General features: G+C 36.9%; 1 protein-coding gene across 3 annotated transcripts in view; it reads left to right on the forward strand.

Moving 5' to 3' along the window:
* Positions 1 to 471: 471 nt before the first annotated feature.
* Positions 472 to 21,740, forward strand: part of SPOCK3 (SPARC (osteonectin), cwcv and kazal like domains proteoglycan 3) — a 173,856-nt gene continuing 152,587 nt past the window's right edge. For all 3 annotated transcript variants that reach the window (XM_027738292.2, XM_027738303.2, XM_027738323.2), the window contains exons 1-2: positions 472 to 522; positions 677 to 850. In XM_027738292.2, coding sequence (XP_027594093.1) covers positions 677 to 850 — 174 coding nt within the window. In that variant the 5' untranslated portion in view covers positions 472 to 522. The remainder of the gene's footprint in view (positions 523 to 676; positions 851 to 21,740) is intronic.

The following is a 21,740-nucleotide window of genomic DNA, read 5'->3' on the forward strand; positions in this document are numbered from 1 at the left end:
CTCCAGCAGCGCTCAGAGACGACCTGCGAGCTTGCGTCTCTCCTTGCCCCGAAGGCGCGGGAAGTTCTATCTTAACGTGACTGCGACTTTTGAAAGATCGTGTCCATCTAAGGATTTGCGCAGACCCAACTCGGGGGACGAGGTGCCAACGCAGCTGCAGAGAAGTGCCGGCGGCCTCCACCCCCACCGGAGGGGCCGCCGGCACAGCGCGGCTCCCGTGGGGTCAGGAGGGGCGCGGCAAGGCTCGGGCCCTGCGGGCGGCCCCACCGCCACTCCCGGCTGCCCGGAACGCTCCGCTCCGCTCCGGACGGGGCTCGGCGGGAGCGCGCCCGTCCCGGTGCGGCGGCGGCGCGCGGGGCGGGGGCGGGGCGGGGCGAGGGGCGGGCGGCGCGCGCGGCGCGCGAGCAGGAGCGGGGCGGACGGGCGGCCGCAGACGGCGGCGCGTGCGGGGAGGGAGCGGGAGAGCGCGCGGGGCCGCCTTTCCGGCGCGGCGAGGAGCGCGGGTGCGGGGCGCGCAGCAAGGTGACGGACCGGGCAGCCTCCCCTCCATCCGCTCCCCTCCCGTCCCCGCTCAGGTGGGCCAGGGGGCCTGCGGCGGGCGGCTGTCCCGGCAGCCCCCGGCTGGGGCTCGGCTCCCCAGTGGGTAACCCCCGTGCCCGTGTCTCCTCTCGCCCAGATGCTCTCGGCGGCAGCCTTGGTGTGCGTGTGTGCAGCAGCCTGGTGCAGCCCGGCGGCGGCGGCGGCGGCCGGGGGCAGACCGGACAGCGGTAATTTTCTGGACGATAAACAATGGCTCACGACCATCTCCCAGTACGACAAGGAGGTCGGGCAGTGGAACAAATTCCGAGACGTAAGTTGAGCCCTTCCACCCTGCCAGCCGGCTGCCGCGCCCGGCCCGCTCCCGCTGGTTCCGTTCGGGGAGGGCATCTCTTGGGCAGCGGGGGCTGGGGTGCAGCCTCAACTTGCCCCGTTCTCCCGGAATCCTAATTCTCATTTTAATTCCCGGCGGCGCCTCGGCAGGGAGGAGGGAGGTCCCGGCGGGCAGTTCCCGGTGCGCTGCCGCCGCTGAGCGGCGCGGACCGCGCGGTGTGCCCCGGGCCGTGCGGGGCGCACAGCCCGCACCTCCGGGCCCAGTGGGTCGGGCCGCGGGAGCACCTTTCCGCCCTGCGGGTCGCCAAGTGGCGGAGGGGGAGTCACGTTTGTCCTCTCTCCTCCCCGTTTCCCGCCCCGCTGCGGGAGCGGCGGGGGCTGCGGAGAGGGCTGCGGTGGGGGCACCGGGCCGGGCCGGGGGCAGGGGCTCTCCCCGCCGCCGCTCCGCCGGTGCCGCCCGGGGCAGTCCCCCTCCCTCTCTCCCCGGGCACCTGGAGCGGGCGCCGGGCGGCACTGCCGCGTCTCCGTACTGCTGTCAAAGTACCGGCAGGGCGGGCGGGGGAGAAGGGACAGCGCTCGCAGCCGGGGGAGTGCGGGGAGCGCGGCCCGTGTCCGAGGTGCGGGCGTCAGGCGGGGAGAGTGTGCGCGGAGCGTCCGGAGCGCCTTCCTCGGAGCCCCTGAACACCAGCCCCAGCCTGACCCGAATCCCATCAGTTACGAAACCTGCCGCTCTAAGGTGGCTCTGTCCTCCAGCGTGCTTCGACTGTGCTTCTAGTTCGGTCTCTGTTTGCTGCAAGTTCAGTGAAAGACAGTCAATTTTCACAAGTCCTTCACATTTCTTTAAGTGGAAATGATTTTTTTTTTGATCATCCAGTATCCTGCATCCTTTGGTGTCGCTTTTAAAAATTTGAATTCCAACCTTGCAAAATAATTTTTAGTTTTATTTACTGTCTTGCCTACTGAATTTCTTTGATATGGAGTAAAACCTTGATTTGGTTTGCAGCTTCAAAGGCAACAGGTTTCTCCTTGTTTCTCCTGCAGCTTGCTCGTGACTGTGGTTTGCAGTAGTGAATTGAAGTAAATCTCTCCAAGAAGTCTCTTATTTTCTGAGACCTGGAGTGACTTGTGATGCATTAATTTTCTAGCTTTATGTCTGTGTTGCATGTTGGATGCAAACTTGGCTATTTATGTTAAGCAACTAGGAAAGAAGAGCTACTGTTAGCATTGTGGGAGAACTAATTTTCCTAATAGTTTTTATTAAACAGCATAATTTTAGTGTTGTGAACACTCCAATTAGTAGTCAGATATTTTTGGTTCCCTTGAATATCTTAAAAGAACTTATGTTCATGTGAAAAATAGCTGTTTAGTGTGCTGTGAATTGGTACCTGTGATTTTGGAAAAAACCCCCAAACCAACATGCAGGGCTATATAAATGTTTTAGGATTAAAGGCTACTGCTAGAAAGCTCCAAACTAAGTGCATCAGTTATGTTTTATAGTTGGGCAAAGTCATTTATGTAAGGACTACCCTGCAAGGCTGAGGAAGCTAAGTGCTCTCTAATGCCTGTCTCCTGGGTGCCTACTGACATGTACTGTAATATTGGATATTAGCCAGATAATTTATTCTGTGACAAGTAGGTGTTCTCAAGGGTTTTAAGAGTGACTGCTTTGAGGAAGTACTGCATACTGATTCTTCTGAGGTAATTTACAAATATGCTGGCTTATTTATTTTTGCACTGTTCAAGTTTTATAAGGCTGGTACTTCAGTGATGAATATGCTTTTATTTTTTGTGCAGAATGTTTATGTCCTATTCATTGGTACTTGATCTGGAATATTTATGGATGGTCGTGATACTTCACTGTAATTTGTTGGTTTTGAATTTGTGATTAGCAAATTACTGATTCAGATGTGGTCTTCTGTTAAGGAACAGGACGACAACATTTTAAACATATGTAGGGGTAACTCTTGCAGAGTTTAAATCAAAATAAAGGTATGCAAGGCCTGTGTTTGTAATTTAATTCTCTGATCAGAGTAGGGTATTTTTTGCAGTCTTTAAATACCCTACAGATGTAAGGGTAACACGGAATTCTGGTGTGAAAAGAAGTATTTAAAGGCTTAACTTAAGACTTAACTGACAGGACTGATTAATGTGAAAGATAATGACCCTGACTTCTGGCTCATTGGCTCAGTTTCTTAAGAGTTTTAGATCGCAGTGAGAAAGAACACAGTTATTCAGAATGAGAGCCCTCACAGAACCGAATAAACCAGGATGTGATGTTTTATTTATAAAAACCCAAAAACCAAGCCAAACCTCAAACCTAGCTCTCTTAACAATTGTCTAAAATGTCAGTTTTGTCAATGTGTTATTAACTTGAGAATATTAGCTAAGATCTTTTCAGTACTTTTTATAGGCAGAACTGTAACTGACTCTTCAATTCTCTTTCTGACACATCTGTTGAAAATAATGAAATAGGTCTGTGCCTTAACGTGTAACAGTGGGAATGTTAGAGACTACTTCCTCACATCTTTTTCCTGTGCAAAAATTGAGAGTGATCTCATTTTTGAATATGTGACTTCCCATCTTAAAGATGGAGGGAGGAAAGTGTATTCTTGATATGTCCAATATCAACTCCCTGAAGATATATGTACAAGTCAAACATTTGGAGTTGTATATATACAAGCGTATGTTTACTTTTTGCCAAAAGTAGCTGGGGAGGAAGAGTTTTTAACCCAGTCTTAATGCTGCTGTAGTCCAGTTGCTGAGTAGCTGCAGCTATTAACATCTGTCACTAAAATAAGTCTCAGGGTTGATATGTTTATTAGGGTTTTCCAAGCTGCTTGGTTAGGCTGCTTCAGCAGCCAGTGGTGTCACAATGTTGGGAGGTCCTGTCCCATGTGTATGTATTTTATGCTTATTTCAGACTTGGGAACTGGGGCTTTTCAGTAGATGCTGTTAAGGGAATCTTCTTCATTCATATTTTGTTATATTTATAATACTTTGTGTTAATGGTCTGATCTATTATGATTGCACTAAACATGTGATAAAATTATATATATATATATATACCGTGGTTTGTCTGAAATACAGGTTATTCTTTTAAAAAACGTGATCGGGTAATGGCATTACGTTTATACTTTCCTACTTAGAACATCCTGAGTCTTATCTGGGAAACCTTCATTACTCGTAATGCTGTAAATCTGTGGAGCAGAACAAAATATAGGAATTATTCTGTATTCTCTTTCTGACTTGTTTCCAAATAGTGGTGGTATTTTTAATCCTAGAGCAAAACACAAAGTCTTTGTCATTTATAATCACTTTTTCTATTTATGTGGTCATTACAGTCAGTCAGACAAAATTGCATACAACTGTCTGTTGTATGCCTATTTGAAAGTCTTTCAGACTTCTCAGAAATTTTAATTTTTATTTCTTCAAAATTCCATGAAGCAACATTCAACAGACTAATGCATTTTAGTAACTAGTATTTGTAAGCAGTGTCTCGTGCATTTGTGTTCATGAAAAAGGCTGTATTTTATATGGTAAATTTTACTCGCTGCTTTAAGAATTATTTAGGATTTAACTTGCCTCTTAGTGGTTTGTACTTTTTCTTCTCAAAGAGATAATAATTTAAGTGATTCCTGTATTTGCAAATTTAAAATGATAAATAAACTCCTCATCTCAACTATGGCATAGTGGTTTTATGAAATAATATGATCGGTTGATCATTGTAATAATTTGCATTGTAGCAGTGTTTTAACTATCATCCTACCATGTTAATACACTTATCAAAGGTAAAGATGGTAGAAGAAAATTTAAGTAACAGACCTGAGACCGATCATCTATGAAGAGAAAGTTTACACTGGTAATACTCCCTTTTAATCTACTTCGCTGTGAAGTGTTCTCACATTGACCATGAAATGTATTGCCTTCTACAACATGTGACAAGTTTGGGCAGCTCATGTTGGCTCCTCAGATGAGTCTTTTGTAAATGTGTAAAGAATAGGTTTTTTCAACATTAGCAAAAACCTCTGTGTTTAGAAAAGAGATGAATCAAATACTACGTCCAATTCAGTAATATCCAGCATTCATTATTCTTTTATCTGTTTTGGAGGTTTAAGGCTTCTCAAAAATACCACCCTCATACTGCCCCTCAACTAAGCTCCCCTCCAACTGTACATTATTGTTGTGAGCAGAACATCTCTGCCCCGCTGTGGATCACAACTACATTTCTGTACAACTTAGAGAGCCAAAGGCGGTTTTAAAAAGGATTCATCACAAGTTCTTTGCACTTCACTGTGTAATTACCTTGTAAATATTTGGAAGGTTTTCATGTTTCTATGTTTTCGTTTCCAGAGTGGAAACATGAATATGTTATAAATTATATATATATATATATATATATAATATATAAAAGTTATGTAAATAACTTTGTTTGAAGAGGAGAAGGACTTCAGCAAGAATAGAAGAGAGCAAGAAACCCTCCTCATTTATGGAGAATCCTGAATGTACTTTAGAGGATATTGACAATTTTGTATTGAATAGTGCAGCACTCATCATCTTTCCTCACTCATGTTAACATTTCATTAAGTTAATGAAAATAAGTCTGGTAGGCTTATTTGTCCTGTACATTTTGTGGTTCAGGGTAAGAAAAAAAACCATACCTTTTTCCTTTTTAGTGGCTACAACAGCTCTAGCAGCTCTTTTACTACATACATATGTTATGATTATGAAAACAGGAAAAAATAGAATTTCAAGACATGAAAGATTAACTTCTTTATGTTGTCTTAGGCCTAAGTTAAAGCAAAAACTTGTAATAAGTTAGTTACTTCTTCAAATAGGGTATTGAATCTTTTCTGTATGCCAGTGTGGTATTTGAAACTTACTGGCACCTCTAATGTGGTATCAGTCATTTTTGTTCATGACTTGTTTTGTGGAAAAAATTTTAAGCCTAGGAGATCTGACAGAAAGAATAAGTATGTTATATCTACACCTATAATTACTGCCTTTGAAATGAAACTAATAAGGACTTGACCATTCTGGTTTAAACTGTAAAATATGAGAAAATGTTGGGAATTTGTATTAATTTTAATTAGGAAATTTAAGAAGCTGTTGTATTGTTCATAACTCTAAATTGATTATGGCAAATTATAATGGGAAGGAGTAATGGAAATCTTAAATTTTCTTTTCTTCTGTATTGTAGACAAAGGCTTCTCATTTTTATATGTGCTTTTAATTCCTTCTGAAGTACAGATTCCTTTTTTCTTTCACATGATTACTTTCCCTATGGTCTGTTTTTGCTGCCTGTTTCTATTGACAAATTTTTTTTGTCTGAAAAGGCAGTCTACTAATCTCAAACTATTGTTAACATTGAACTCTTAATGTCTCTTGGAAGGCATTAACTTGGAAGCTCTTTATACAGCTAACGTTTAGAAGTTAAGTAAATGGTAATGTGCTTTTCCTTAGATTGCCCTCATAATCTAAAGTAAAGCTGATAACATTGTTTCATCTTATCTTTATCTCCTTTCTCCAAAGAATAATCTTTATTTTATTTGCTGTAGGTTATTTAGTGGATATGGATACCCAGTCTTCTCTTGTCTTTCCATTAAATCTTATTGGAATTGACTCTAGCCATCTGTGCTTATTATAGTATGGTATAAATAGCTTTGTAATACACAAATAGATGGTAACAGTAACAGAAACTACATAGGCTGTCTTGCGTTTACAATCAGAAAGGAAAGATGTTTAAGAGATATATTGTAAGGGGAGGCTGAAGGTAGAAAACAGTGGAACGTGGGCAGAATTAGAAATACCTTAGTTAGAATAAAAGTTTCCTTATGCTTGAATACCTGGGAGTTACTCTGAAGCTAGGTTCCAAAAAACTAACCAGCTGCTCAAAGATTTCCTTATTTCATTCAGTGTATCTTGGGGCAGGGGTGGGGGTTGTGCAGGGACAGCATGGATACACCAGGAGTCATGACACAACAGGCACATGGCACAGGTGCAACACGGCTATTAAACTCAGTGACTGTTTGATGATGTTACACTTGAAAACTGGCCAGGACTTGCAGACATACTAATCCAAGCTATGATTTCTCTTTTCTGCAGCTAGTTACATCAAATGCTTCAATTACTATGAAGTAATAGAAATGGAAAAGATGGAAAAAAGAATTGATGGTGTTAGTCTGAAAATATTCTGTGTTTTTCCTGTCAGTACATAAAAAGAACTTGTTAGTAAAATAGCTGCAGTTTTGCTTTGTGGTTATTTTTCTAAGGTATTTTTAAATTTTTAAATGTATTTTGTAATTTTTAAAATTTGTGACATTGATTTACAGTCATGTTTTTCCTATTGTCTGTTGTTTTCATTTTGTCCTAACTGTCTTAACCTGACATATTTCAATGTATTAGTAACGACAGATAAACAGCTTCTTTTTCTGCATCTGGTGTCATGTCTCATTAGGACTGTGCTTAATACTAAAAGTCTTGCTTGTTTGCTTTAGATATAAATTTTATGGAGGCAGTGGTAGTAAATACTAACATACTGTATTAAAAGTTCTTGTAATTTTCATATTTCTTGAAATTTAATTTCTGAGAACGAAAAGTTTGTGATTAGTGATATCAGTGTCCAGAGCTTCACTGGGCATTTTTACCTAATGTGAACAATCTTTAATTATTTGTTAGATTTTTTAAATGGTTTTTCACTTTTACTTTCCCATTTTACCTCATTTCGCACTGGTAGACAATAGGGAAAATTACATAGGAACTAGTGATTTACCTAAAGAAGGTGGTGCAGTATAAGGTAGCAGCCTTAGACAGGACACAAGGAGAGCCAGTATGAAATTAGCCCATGACAAAGCTTTCACATTACAATAAGGATGTAATTTCACAGCTTTGTTATTATCTTTGCGAGTGGATGCTTTAACAGAATACAGTAAAAGAATGGATTGAAAAGATTTAAGTCATTCAAACTTTTTTGTATTTTACCACTTCCAGAAAGTATTATCTTAATATATTATTAAAGACTATCCAGTGCTTGACATTGTGCTCAGAAAAGTCTTATGAACTAATTTTTTTATTTTCTCATGTGATATGATCATTGGCTTGAAAGAGACTGTCTGTTTGCAGTTTGTTCAGGATCTCTCTAAAAAATTCTGCAATTCATCAAATAATTCAATGTAGTACACTTATACTGGGGTCTGCATGCAACTGAAAACAAACTCTTTTGACCTTTTGAGCCTGCACTTGATGATGAAGTTTATTCCAGTTGTTAAATCTATGTAACATAGTAGTGAGAGGTACAGAATTTACTCATTGTTATATGCTACTGCATATGAAAAATGACTTGTGTTTTAACAACTTTATTAAAACAGAGGGAAGTTATTAATATGAAGAGTGTGGAATATATATTTAATGATACATATATCTTTAAGGATTTGGTAGGGCTTATGTTGGTGACTGAAACACCACTTCAGGAGAAAACCCAAACAGTGATTCTTATAAGCAGAATCAGTTGATTGGCACATAAAGCAGCAATGTCAAGAATCCATTGTATGAAGTGCCCTACAAGCCTTTTGCAAGAGTGAGGTAACCGATTTGGTCAGATTTAGGAAGCCCACATCAAACTGTGAGAACTCTCTGTATTCATAAAGTTTAGGGCCAGAGTAGACCATGGGATTTGATGATACACTTGCCTGTATATAGTGGCTTACTTTTATCCTGACAGAGTATATTACATCCAAAAATTCTAGTTTGGCAAAAGCATTTCAGGTTTATCGAGTCTTTACTCTGTGCTACTGGCATAGATTAAGATTTGATCTCTAAGGCCTGCAGTGTGAGGGAATTAATTAGCTGCAGTATTCCCAGATGATCTAGGTAGAAAATTTATGCTGTTTTGCAGAAGGAACGAGGAAGAATACTATTTAAGTTCATACTGATCTGTCTGGAAGCGTTTCCGTCTTTGGCCCAAATTTGACAATGACTAGGACGGGTGCTTGATTTTTCTTATACTAATTTGCTGTTGAAAAGGAATGGTGTTCTGCCATCGTCATAGCATTTTTTTGTGTGCGTTGTCAGTAATTGTGACCAGTTACTTTTATGCGTAAAATCACAAATGATGTTGGAATACAAGCTAATTCAAATCCTAAGGAAGATGGAGAAATGGCTTCAGGATTTTCATTAAGTTAATCACCAAGATGGATATTTGTTGTCTTAATCTGGTGTTCAAGTCTTTAAGCATACTAAGGATTAGGTAGGGAGTCTTGTTTCCAGCATCCAGGAATGAAAAGCGTGAATGTGAAGAGCTCATGCATTTCCAAGCCAGCAAAGGCTGTCAGATTGGTCAGTGTACTGCAAATGCTGCACAGTATTTCATATGTGAACTGGATTAAAGCACATGAAGTGTATATCTATTTTTCTAAATCTTAGTAGATCAAGAGTTTCCTAAACTGTTAAGATGCTTAATTTTTCACCCATGTGCTTATTTTATCTTGCAGTTGAATGTACCTGACTTTACTCAGGAATTCATGGTAGGCAGTTACGAAGTCCTGTTTTGATGAACTCTGGTCTTGCATGAATGGACAGAATTTCTTTACCCTATTAAGTAACAGACTTAATTATGTTAGGAGAAAAGGCAGTTGGTTCCACCTGTGTTATCTACTGATCTTCATGGGGTCCTCAAAAGAAAACATCCTCTCATAGGACGCAGGGATATATGATCAAAACTTCCTTGGAGTTGCTGTTAGTAACATCTTAGACAAATTAAGTGTAACATGATAGCGAATCGTGAGATTTCAGTACGAGATCAGCAGATGTAGTCTCATGGAGAGGGAGAGATATGCAGAAGTAGAATTAACTATGTAGTTTTGTACTGCAGATTGAACTAATAAAGGCACGTAAAACCTCAAAACATTTCAATGTTCTTCGCTAGGACTGAAGGTCCTGTTTATAAACTGAACTCTGCACAGCCTTATGGTTTGCACAAAAGCTACCATACCTTTCTGTCTTGGTGTACTTTTTACATATGCTGAATGTTTACAATTCCTTTCTTTTTTCTTTTTCCCCCATTGTTCCTGCATAAAAATTATAGTTTTTTAGGGCATATGAAACTATCACTTTTTTCCCTCCAAATTTTCTAAGTTTGGATTGTAGTATAGCCTCTGTAAGTTGAAGACATTTTTGAGGAACATAACTAGTCTGAAGAAAATAAGTGACATTTTTCCAGAAGGTTCTAAAGTGCTAATGTTGTAGTGTATTTGATGTTCAGCACATGGCAAAGTTGAGCTGTGTGATTTTTTTTATTTTATTTTTTTTATCATAATGAATGCATGCCGTGTGTGTGTGAGAGCACACACACACAAGCATATGATAACTGGTACCTTAAATCAGTAAAAATTTAAAGAGATTTTACTCTGTCTATCCCTCATTCTGAGGGGCAAAATACCTCACAGAATATTAGAAGTATTTTATAAGTCCAACCTTATCATGTCTGCAGATTTATCTCGCTACTTGGTATCCCACTGACTGCAGATAATTTTTGGGTATATAGTGAGAGTGACATGGGTTTAAAAATGTTTGTGGTATGCAGAACAAAATAATAATTCTGAGCTCATATCTCAGATTTGTGAGGCAGTTGTCTGCAATAGTTTCAGTTCATTGACTGGAAGAATTACCTCTTTTTTTACATGCCTACAAGTATCATATAAGAACAAGGCAAGTATTACTATAAACATGAAGAGATTTTCAAGAAAATGGGTGTTTGAACTCCCAATTCCTCCAAGAAAGGAAGGAGAAGGTATCAAAAATACTTTAATAAAATTTGTGAAGTTATTCTATGAAGAAAAACTGATGTTGGATTCTAACAATGCTTATCTCGCTGTAGTTGGAAAGTAAGGCAATCTTGAATTTTTTACAACGAGTTGGACTATGACTTTCTAGCCCAGTTTGAGTGTAGTTGGACTATTCAACAACATGAATATTAGGAAACCTTTTCCCTAAAATATTGCAAATTTCTGTCCGATATTATTATTAATAAAATGTTCACATTGTTAAAAATATCTATATAATACTGCTTTTTCCACAGATATTTGTGCTTTTTATTCTAATGCAGATAAAGGTTAGTAATTTGCACATGCTTAATTTCTGCATACACAGATCCTACTCTTGCTTAATTTCATCAAAAAGCATTTTTTTAATTGAAAAAATGTATTAGTTGAAGCTAGAACTTCTATAGCTGTAAAATTATTATCTATACAACTGAGTTAAAAGATATCAATGTGCATCATTTATTTATATTTCAATAAAACAAATTTAAACTTGGAAATGAAGTAGATGTATTTTCGGATTTGACAACTGAGTTTGTCAGTTGTTTAACTTTTGTAGCTTTAGCCAAACAGTTTGCTCATTAGACCAAAAAAACTGCCAAGAGTAATCAAGCATAGGGATGAAACAAAAGACATCATGATTTATTATTTTATGCCTGGTGTTTATCAAGAGAAGTGGTTGGTTGAATGAAAATGAAGGAAAAAAAGAAAAGCATCTTCATACTGCTTAATTAATTATAATTTGAAAAACATCAGTGATGTGTAGTCAGCTAACCCTATAGTGTCTGACTTCTTACCGGAAGTCATTCAAATAATGTATTTAGACAAGTTTTGTTGGAAGTTAAACACTTCATCTTGAAGGTTTAGGGTTGCTTCTTTCCCCAGCTTTATTAAATCTTCACTGTGGATTTCCCTGGGATGATGTTGTATTATACTGGATCTGAACTCGATTTGCATGGAGTCTTGTCTAATTGAGGTCACTGAGAATATGTTCACTGATGTTTGTGAGAGGTGCAATTATGCCAGTCTACTTAATTAAAATCATTATTTGAACATTAAGTCTACAAAACAGACTTTTGGATATATTTTACATCTTTGAAAAATGGAAAGAAAGCAAACTTGAACTGGAGCACAAACAAGGTCATCTGTGGAATAGCTTGCTTTCATTAGAAAATCCTATCTAGTGGTCTAAAGTGGAACACATATCAATATTGTCGTGTGTGAGTTTTAAATTTTTTTTCTTTTTGCTTTAGTATATATAAAGGAATTCTAAATTTGTTACTGCTTATGAAACACAATGAAAACATTGTTTCTTTATTTTGTTAAGCTACTGGATTTGAGATTTTATTTCCCTTTTTCAATGATTTTTTTCCTGAATAAGTTGTTACTTGTTTTTTATTCTGCTGCACTGTCCCCCTGCCTCCCCACTTCAACCATTTGTGAGGTGCAGGTAGAAAACAATCTTTCAGTTTCACTGACCTGAATCAAAGTATTTACTTTTGTCTAATTCCTCTGCAAGGGTTTCTCTTTGTGTATTTAAACTCTCTGTCTGATTATTTTACTGCATTGCTTCATGGAGTTGTAGGTGTCTCTATGCTGCCTTTACATGCCAGGCTTCTACAGTGAATTGCATATTGTATGATCACTCTGCTTTCCCCTTTAGCTGAATCCCATGTTGCACTGTGCAAAACAGTACAGGAGTTCAATTAAATGGGAGGGTGACAATTATTACGTTGAAAAAAAATACAATCAGACAAGCATAAAAAAAGCTGCACAGTGCGTAGCAAGACAATATTAGTGAGTCAAGATTTTCCTTCTTATCAGAAGGACCATTTATATAGATAATAATTTTATTAAAAACTAAAGCTGAATAACCTATTTTGTCAGAGGTATTAAAGCCTCTGCTGTGTGGCTTAATTCTGTGGGAAATCATAGAGTTTACAGTAAAGCAAAGCACCGGGATGGATTTACATAGTGTTTGTTTCTTTCATCTGGTGCTAGAATAGATTGATCATCTTGTATCGTTAAATCTTAGATGTCCAAAGTAAGGTGCAAACCTGTAGGCAGAGCAAATCAAAACCTGGTGTAGGTAACATATACCATGGTATAATTTTAACTAAGTTTTTGGAAGTCTGTAGTTTATTCTCTGTTCTTATTATTGTATATCCTGGGGTTTTTTTGATTAGGTGAAGTTCTCTTACACCTGTCTCAGCTTTATTTTCTTACAAAGCTACTGGATCACTTGATGTTTCCAACATTTTTATTTTCCTCATCTTTATTCAGAAATCTGTTAAATATTTGTTATTTCCCTCCTCTGCCTAGTCAACAAAAAAGTTGGGTTGTATATGTTTAAATATTTTCTCTAGAATCAAAATATTTTACATCACCTTCCTTTTATGAGGTTCACCAGAAAATTAGAAAGGAGGGTAGGGTGAGATGAAAGTCACGATTTTACTGCTGTTGCACCAACTGTAGGGATTTTCAGCATGTATTTTCTCCACAGGTGGAGTTCTTTGACGTTGGTCACAGTGATAAATATCCCTGTCGATTCAAACTTTAGAGCAGGTTCAAGTCCCTGGTCATTCCCATAAACATCTTAATTGGTAGTGTTCTTTCTTGGAGGCTTTAGGCAAGAACGAGTGATTTTATGCCCTCTTTACACGAGTTTAAGTTATTTTTATGTATCTAGTATGAGGGAACTGGAAAAACTATAAACTCTGAAACTGAAGGTCAACAGCCCCAACCATTGAACACCTTGGGGGGTAGTGTTGGTAAACATGTAAACTCCCTGTCGTCTTTGAACCTAGGTTAGTGGAAAGCTGTGCAGTACAGTTGCATTGTATCAGAAATAGAACTTCTTATCTAAAAAACTTGGGTATCAATTCAGATCTTATCATCACTTAGATAATTTCGATTTTCTGTTTGCGATTTAAACTTTAAATGAAAGTTCAGAGTTGGAACATTTTTGTACTTTCTGACAATAGACTGTATGAATCTGGAAGTCTTCCTTCTTGTCTCCTGCAAGATTAAGTTTCTTAATGAAGGATTTGAGTGAATGGTGTGCTTGTTTAACTTAAGTATCTGTAACAAGAGTCTGTTTTATTTGAATGTGTATTCTATGGAATTTGACTGTGACTCTTAGGTAATGCTTTCTGCGTTTGAAAATATACAGGTACTTTTGTATTTTTTTTTCTTTTTTTCATTTAAGAGGTATGATGTACTTCATTTCTATTATAAACCATGGCAATTTGGCAGAGAAAACATCCTGTAAACTATGTAGGTTGTTCACAGGGAAAACGGTTTAAGAAATAATCCAGTTATAAGCGATTAAGAGGAGGTTAAGGGCTTCACTCCAACAGCATAAAATTATTTAAGGACCTGATACTGTTACTTAGCTGTGCATTGCTGTTCTGAGTGATTTTTGGCTTGAGCTGTTAGGAGCAGGTATTTGTAATGACTGCCTGGTATCTCTGCTGCCAAGTAAATTTCTAGGGCAGGGAAGAATCCTGAAATCTTCTTCAGACACTTACGTGTTAGCTTTCTAAGAAAAGTTTGAGAAAATATGTGAAGGCTTATGGAACAGCAGAATATTCTTAATGCATTTTGCTAAATACAAAATAGTACCCAGAGTTCTTCTCTCATTGATGTCTAGTTACTCTAGATAGGCAGCCTACTATATGTGCTTATTTGGAGGAGTGGAATTTATCTGATTCTTTTATCTAGATTGGATTCCTAGTTAATTTCTAGGAGTCTGTATTTTACTACACTAAAAAAATAATTTACTTATTTCCTTATATCTCTCAGTAATGCAGTGAAAATAAGACTGACTGCCAAATCTTAATTTTCACAATAATCATTAGTGTTTGAACACACAAGTTTATTGCATCCTTAAGTATGAATGATGAGATAATCTGGTTTACTGATCTTTTAATACAGCATTTAACTATAAAGATTCATTTTTAGTCCAGTACTGATGACCAATATGATTGATATCAGTCTTAGAGGGGTTCTGACACTGAATTTCTAAGCTGAACCAAACTGACAGTGTAGTCATTGTATTTACTTGCTACTGGGATTGATTTCTGCATGTTGAATTTGAAATGCTGATGTCTTCTGTGCTCTGTTCAGCAAAGAGTTTAGGCCTGTGCTTAATGTAAACCTTAGGAGTAGGCTTCCTTTGAAATCACTTACGGTGATTCCATTAAGTGAGATTATTAATTTGTGTTAAGCTTGTCCTTATCTGGCCAGTTTCTTTTTTTTTGTAGTTCATTCCAGTAGTATGGAGGGGTTTTTTTAATAGATATAATTGTTGTTTGCTTTTGGTATAAGTAATACTTTATTGGTGGGTTTGCAATTTACTTCTCATAAAATATTTTCCCTATAAAGCTTTTTAATTAGATGGACTTGTTTCAAAATAGATGACAGTTAATGAAAAAAGTTACGGGTGCTTTCTTCAAGCAAGTTGTATAAGAATTTCTGTGAATCATTGTATGTCTTACTGGAGAAAGACATGCTACAGTGTTATTATTGACTTTGTTCCTTCGCTAAACCCTTTTCATACAACCTTGATTGCCAAACCTGAAATTGGAAGTAGGAATGAAGGTAATATTGCATAGACTAGCAGGGATGAAACTTAATTTTCCTGTTTGTAATTTTATGGTTTTGTTGCTTGTCCCTGAGTTTAGGTGGTATTCTCTCCTTACAGCTAAAGGTCCTTTTATTATGTATTTTATTAACTACCAAAAGTGGGTTTTGGTGCCACTATCATTTAAAGTAAGATATGTAAAGTTTTTTTTATTCTGTATTGACTAAAATACAATTTTTAAGAATTTAGGTTAAAACTGCATTCCTTGCTTTAACTACTGATTAGTAGACCTCTCTGTAACATGTAATGACTTACATAAATTAAGTTCAGGAAGACCTAAGTGGAGAATTAAATATTCTATTTAATTACTCTATGTTACTTTAAATTTCAAAAATTGAGGAATTTGGTTGGAGGATTCATATTTTGTTTGATAAAATCCTTAAGTAGTAACCCACAATTCTCAGTATTTCTTAATTTTAGAGCAGAAAGAAAACAAAAGCTGCTGGCATGGTGAAACAAGCTGCACCATTATGTTTTGGTGGGAGAAAAGGTGGATGTATTACTCCCCCTGTCCAATGATGCTATTGTTATGATGTGATCTACGTGATTTTTGATTCACTTTTCTAAGATCAGTTTCTTGTAACTAGCATTTAAAAGAAATGTTTGCCTTTTTTCTTTTGACTTTTAACAGATGTGTCTCTATTGATAAAAAAAAATTTTATTCATAAATGTTAGTTGCATGGGAAATCAGATGTTAAATTTAATTGAACCAACACCAATATTAAAAATTTTTGTTCTGATTCTGCAGTGACTTAAGTTTTTCTACATTGCTTGGTGTTTGTGTTTGTAGTATTTTTTGTTGTGTAAAACTGTCTTGATACAACAAGATTACTTTGAAAAGTAAAACTCTAGTACTTTGGAAAGATTAATTGTAGCAGCAGTTACTTTGACAGTCTAGTTCACTTTTTGTACGCTAAAAGGAAATACAATAAACTGTTGAACTATTTTGGTGACTGAAATTTTTTGGTTCTTTGTTTAGAAAATATTATAATGGTTGGTTTTGTGGACCACTGAAATTTGAAAACTTCTTTTAAATTAAGTTTCTCATAACTGATGCAGTATAAATATCCAAGACATAAAAACTGTGAAGGGATCTGCTGTGCAGGAGCAAATAATGCTGCTGCCAGTTAATGTCAGATCAGATGCGTACAAACGTAGATTAATTTCTGGATTGTTACTTGCAGGTATCACTACTGTGAGTAAACACTATTCCTTTCAAGATTTTAAACTTTATTTCAGGGGAATATACATCAGGAAATCCAAAATCTTTTTCAGTAGTTTACATAGTTTATCTTACTTGGACACATTTGAAATTCTTATGCTAAATATAAAAGCTGAAAGTAAGATTGTGTTCGAATTTAAGATGTCACTCAGTTTCTGCAACTTCAGCTATCACATCTTTTTAGTGTACTTTTCTGTGCCTGAAAAATTTATGATATTTCTTTTATGTCTGTATACAGAAACACCACCCACCCCTGCGCGGGACTTGCCTCTTTTAAAGTTAAACGTTTCTGTAATACACAAATCAACTGTTGATTTTGAACCCTGGCTTGCAGGACATAGATTGTAGAAACTTGCCTTATTCGTAAACCTACTTGTTCTTCTGCAAATGTGTTTTTGTTGTAGATCTTTCACAATAACTTACTGAAGAATAAGCAATAACTAATCAAGAAGAGCAGAAAACAAGAGTTACGACCTCAATTTTTTGTATCCTAGGGGAGCACTTATTATATGAAGTGTAATATGACTATCATGAACTATGCACCAGGTTTATTTTAGCAGCCAGATCCTGTTTTTTTGTGCTTTCATTCAGCTAGAGCTGATACTCTGAACACAATATTCTGAGCTAGATTTGTATGTTTTTTGACTTCTCTGAGAAGGTTTTGTATTGGTAACAAATGGTTTCAGGTTCTGTACAACAATTCAGCAGAAGATGAAAGTAGCTTTTAAGTTGAACATGTAGAAGCAATCAGTTTTTAGATGGAAAATAACCTTAGCTTTATCCAGTGGGATTTCTGTATAGTTTTCTTATTAAAAAAGAAAAAATAAATTTGGACTTTTTGATGTAGATCATTTTCATCAGATCTGATGATCTGCATTGAACTGTTTGAAACTGCAAACAGTCAGTTTGTCTTCATTAAGACTTTTTTTGGTAGGAAAAGAAGTGACATTTATTTGAGAAACTTGGTATGGAAAATTAGTTGCATGGTCATGGATTTGTAGTATTAAGTGTTATACACTACCATCTGGGGGAAAAAAATTCAGCAGAAGTACTGTTCATATGTGAAAGGTTCTCGTGGGTTGTGGTGAATTCAAGGTAGAACTCTGATCTGGGAATGAAAATTATGTACTCTATCCCACTATTGAAAACCCCCCCTGTAAAATACATGATGTGTGATGTGTTGCTATGTGTGACACTTCCAATTCTCGCAATTGTTTAGCGGTCCTAAAATTTATTTGTAGTCTGTGCATTTCTTGGTTGTTTGTGTCAGTACCTCGCTGCCCCCACATTCAGAGTGAAAGCTTGATGCTGTGGTGTGGTTTCACAATAGGCATCATATTCCTTGATGGATTTTGGTGATTGATTATACATAGAGATATATGTAGTTCTTATACTTGTATGTAAAACAAACAAAAAAAACAAACCCAAATGACTAAAAAACCAAAGAGGAAACAAATTGCTGCACATAATTAAATTTTATTGTTATTAAGTTAATATTCTATGTCTTTAGCATATGTAGTCTATTTAAAATACGCTTAATATTTGCTTTCTGGTTTTAAAGAGTAATTTCAAATACTTTACATTTTCATGACGTTTCCTGTTTGTTTTTATTGCTCTACTACCATGTTCTTCATCTTGTTGTGTCTTTTGATTACTTTTCTGTTGCTTTATTAGATAGCTAATGGAACAAAGGAAGCTAAATGCTTCTCTAGGGGAAACAGGAAAAAAATTTTGATAAATATACAACATAAGCACTAGAAGGAGATTCTCACTGATGTAAAAAATTATAGCAACAGTATAGTAGTTTCTTCATAGTGGGATTTTTAAAACCAGTGTTGTGTTATAGATTTATTAAGGAGCAAAACAGCAGGGCAAAAATATAGCTGTTTGCAGCAAGAGAAGTTTTTTTTTAGTGTGCATGTATGTACATGGTGGAATTTTTTTTTCGATGTAAAAGTCCTTTGACTGTAAAAAAAACCGAGATGAGGCCAAATGTTCATTTTACTTTTTCTTTAGTTCTAATTACAGAGCTAAGCTTGAGGAAAACATTTTAGATTTTCTTATTGAATACCTTGTGATAACATATATGGTGTGGCATAGATTACAGTTACAGGAAAATTAAAAGGTTTTTATTTGTTTGGTTTTGTTATTTTTTTCTTTCTAATGCAGATAAAATTATATTGTAAGTATTCATTCGCTTTAAAAGCTATTGCAAAAATACTGACTTAATTCGTCATGTGCACAATTAAACCTGTGGTCTCATATATAAGTTTTTCGTCTAAGTTGGGAGTGTTAGGAAGACTTTAAATCTGTTTGTGATAAAGGGACAGTATGTCATCCTTTCTGTATCAATTTCAGTGACCACAGACAGAAGCTTGAAATTAGTTTTCTCCCCAAATCAAAATGGAAGATCTTTTTTGTCGTCAGGGCATCAGTCACTCCTGGGGGTATTAATTTTTACTGAGCTCTTTTTCTATCATGAAAATGATAGAAATTTGATGGAAATACATCTCTGAGATTTATATTGAAGAGTTACATAAACAGGTAATATTTTTCTGAAGTCATGAGTAATCTGCTGAATTGAGTCCTGATTACAGAATTGCTATCAACAGCTGATTTGTGTAAATGAAGATTAATGGAGAATAAGTAGGGATAGAGAGCAAACACTTTACCTGTTCTTTCTGATATCTCCCTGTGGAGACACTAAAGGTGCATCTACATGCCAAAATTTTCTCAAGAGATGTGTAGCTAGTGAGGGTATGGAAATAATAATAATAATATGGAAACAGGATAGCTTTAGTAATGTAGGACATAAATCAAACAAGCTTACCCTGTTTCTGAGCAATGCCTACAAAAAGCAATATATGATTTTGGTATTTCAGTTTGGTGTGCAGGGGTGATGTGGATATATCTATGTTGTACTATGAACAAAATGATTATGAGAGTATTTAAAACAAGCTTAAGACTCTTCAAGTGTGTATGTAATAGTCTTGACAGAATTGATATTAGGAGTTACTAGTTAATATTACAGTAGCCTTTTTACTTTGTTGACTGTGTTCCTGTACATTAGACTCTGTTTTCTGTTTTTCATTGTGAGACTATCTGGAAATGGATGAATCAGTAAGACATTTATGTTTTAAGCCTTTCATCAATGATTAGTGTGATGGTTGGAGAGGGAGAAATTTTGCAGAAGTTTCTGTCACCTGAAAGGTCATCTCTTTTCCACATAATTTGGGTTATAATTAAAAACAAGAGTTGTTTAAATGGGGAATGAGCTTAATGGATACTATCCTTGTTTGAAAGGGCAAATCTGCTATGAGTACAAATCCTGGTTCCCAAGTGCCTGAATTTCCTTCTCGAGAGACCTTTCTCCATTTTTCCTCCTTGTATGAGCCTTTTAACACTATATGTAAGTCTCATTCTGACTCCATCCTAATCATTAAGAATACAGTCCAGGCAGAGGTAAATTGCTAATGTTATGCTCAGAGAAATGAAAAGACTTCATGCTCTAGATGATCATGTTGGTTTTGCTGACTGGCTGTTACCATCTCTACCTTAAATAAGAATGTGTGGTGTGTGCAAGGTCTGTGCTCTGTACTGGTACATCTCTAACCCCAGTATCTTGTCTGATCACATCAACTGTAGTTGCAAATAGTAAGTATGTGACTTACATCCACTATACAAAGATACAAAATTTACTAGGGAAAGATTGGACCAATATTTCTGTCTTTCCTGCTTTTATATTTCTTTTCCGTTTCTCTTCCCATCTCTTGCATGATGAGTTTTTCTTGTCATTTACTTGATCACATATGGCAACATCAGTTGGCAGGAATATGTCATGCGTGAAGAATTCTTGGTAGGATGCTCAGGATCAGTTCCACTGGAGGTAGTTACTGCACTACAAGTGTTGTTTTTCTTCATAGTTATGAATGTTACCTCAAAGCTTCACTGCATTTCTTTGTGCTAGAAGGGAAAAAAAGAGTCCTGTGATAAGGCAAGAGGAAATTTTAATTGTTATTTCAGAAAAGTTTTGGTAGTAGAAATAGAAATGAACAAAAAAGCTAGTATTTTCTGCAACCCATCATCTCTTCTTTTAAGGTCTAGAAAATCCACTTCTGTCATAATTTGTATCTTCGCCATTGGGACACAAATTCTTAGAATGTGAGAAAATGGAAAGAATCAGGTCAAGAAAGGTTTTGATAACAAGAATGCTGTTTCTCAAGGATGTTAACATACTATGCATGGATATATACATATATCACCCTAGCAGTGGGAAAAAGTTGAGAAACCTATTTTTTAGAGTTCACGTATCTTTATGTATTTGTTTTTCTGTTAACATTATAACTGGGCAAGAAATAAAATCAGGATATGATTTTCATGGCTTGTGTTGAACTAGGAAGGCTGTTCAATGCCAGGACATTTACCATAGTTCCTTAAACAACCGGAAATTTCTTTCCCCTTATTTTCCTTACCTGATTTCTGTCATTACATTTCAGCTGTTTCTCTTCTTCAAGTCTTCCAAATGATGAATATTATTTTCATCACCACCTGAGGCTAGATATGTAATTTGTCTTTCCTTAGGAGTAGAATGTAAATTAGATATTGCTGTATTATAAGCGGAGATAATGAATCGTTTTGCTTAGGAAAACACCAGCATTAAAATTTTTTTAAACATTTTTATTTCAGGGAAAAAAGAACAAATGTAAATGAACAATTTTTACTACCTTACAGAAAGAGGATTCTGATGGAGGTTGAATTAATTGTGATAACAATATATTGTTTCTTTTTGTTTGGAGTTGCTTAATGTTACAGCCTAAAACTGCTACGTAGATTTAAAATACTGCATCGGGAAGAGAAAAAAAGGTGGTAATGAACAGCATTTTAGTCCTCCCATTTCTTCTGAAATAACCACATTTGGAAAAGTTCAGCTATCTTTGGGTCAGTTTTGCTAAACAAAGAAAACTTGTTCATTTTCCATGTAAAGCACTACTCGATTTGTGTGTTGGGTGATAATCAGAGTGACAATTGCTTGACCAAGTAACTATTGGGAAGTGAAACTGAAGTATTTGGAAGGTGAAGCTGAGACCCATCTTGCCAACAGTAATAGTGTATAAGCATATTTTCTGCAGACTTAACTCTACAGTAAATGGAGACAGATGTCTGCTTTAAACACTTTTTGTTGTGATTCTAT

The sequence above is a fragment of the Pipra filicauda genome, unplaced genomic scaffold (assembly GCF_003945595.2).
Source record: "Pipra filicauda isolate LSUMZ 115617 unplaced genomic scaffold, ASM394559v2 scaffold196_size3971931_pilon, whole genome shotgun sequence".
Lineage (NCBI taxonomy): Eukaryota > Metazoa > Chordata > Aves > Passeriformes > Pipridae > Pipra > Pipra filicauda.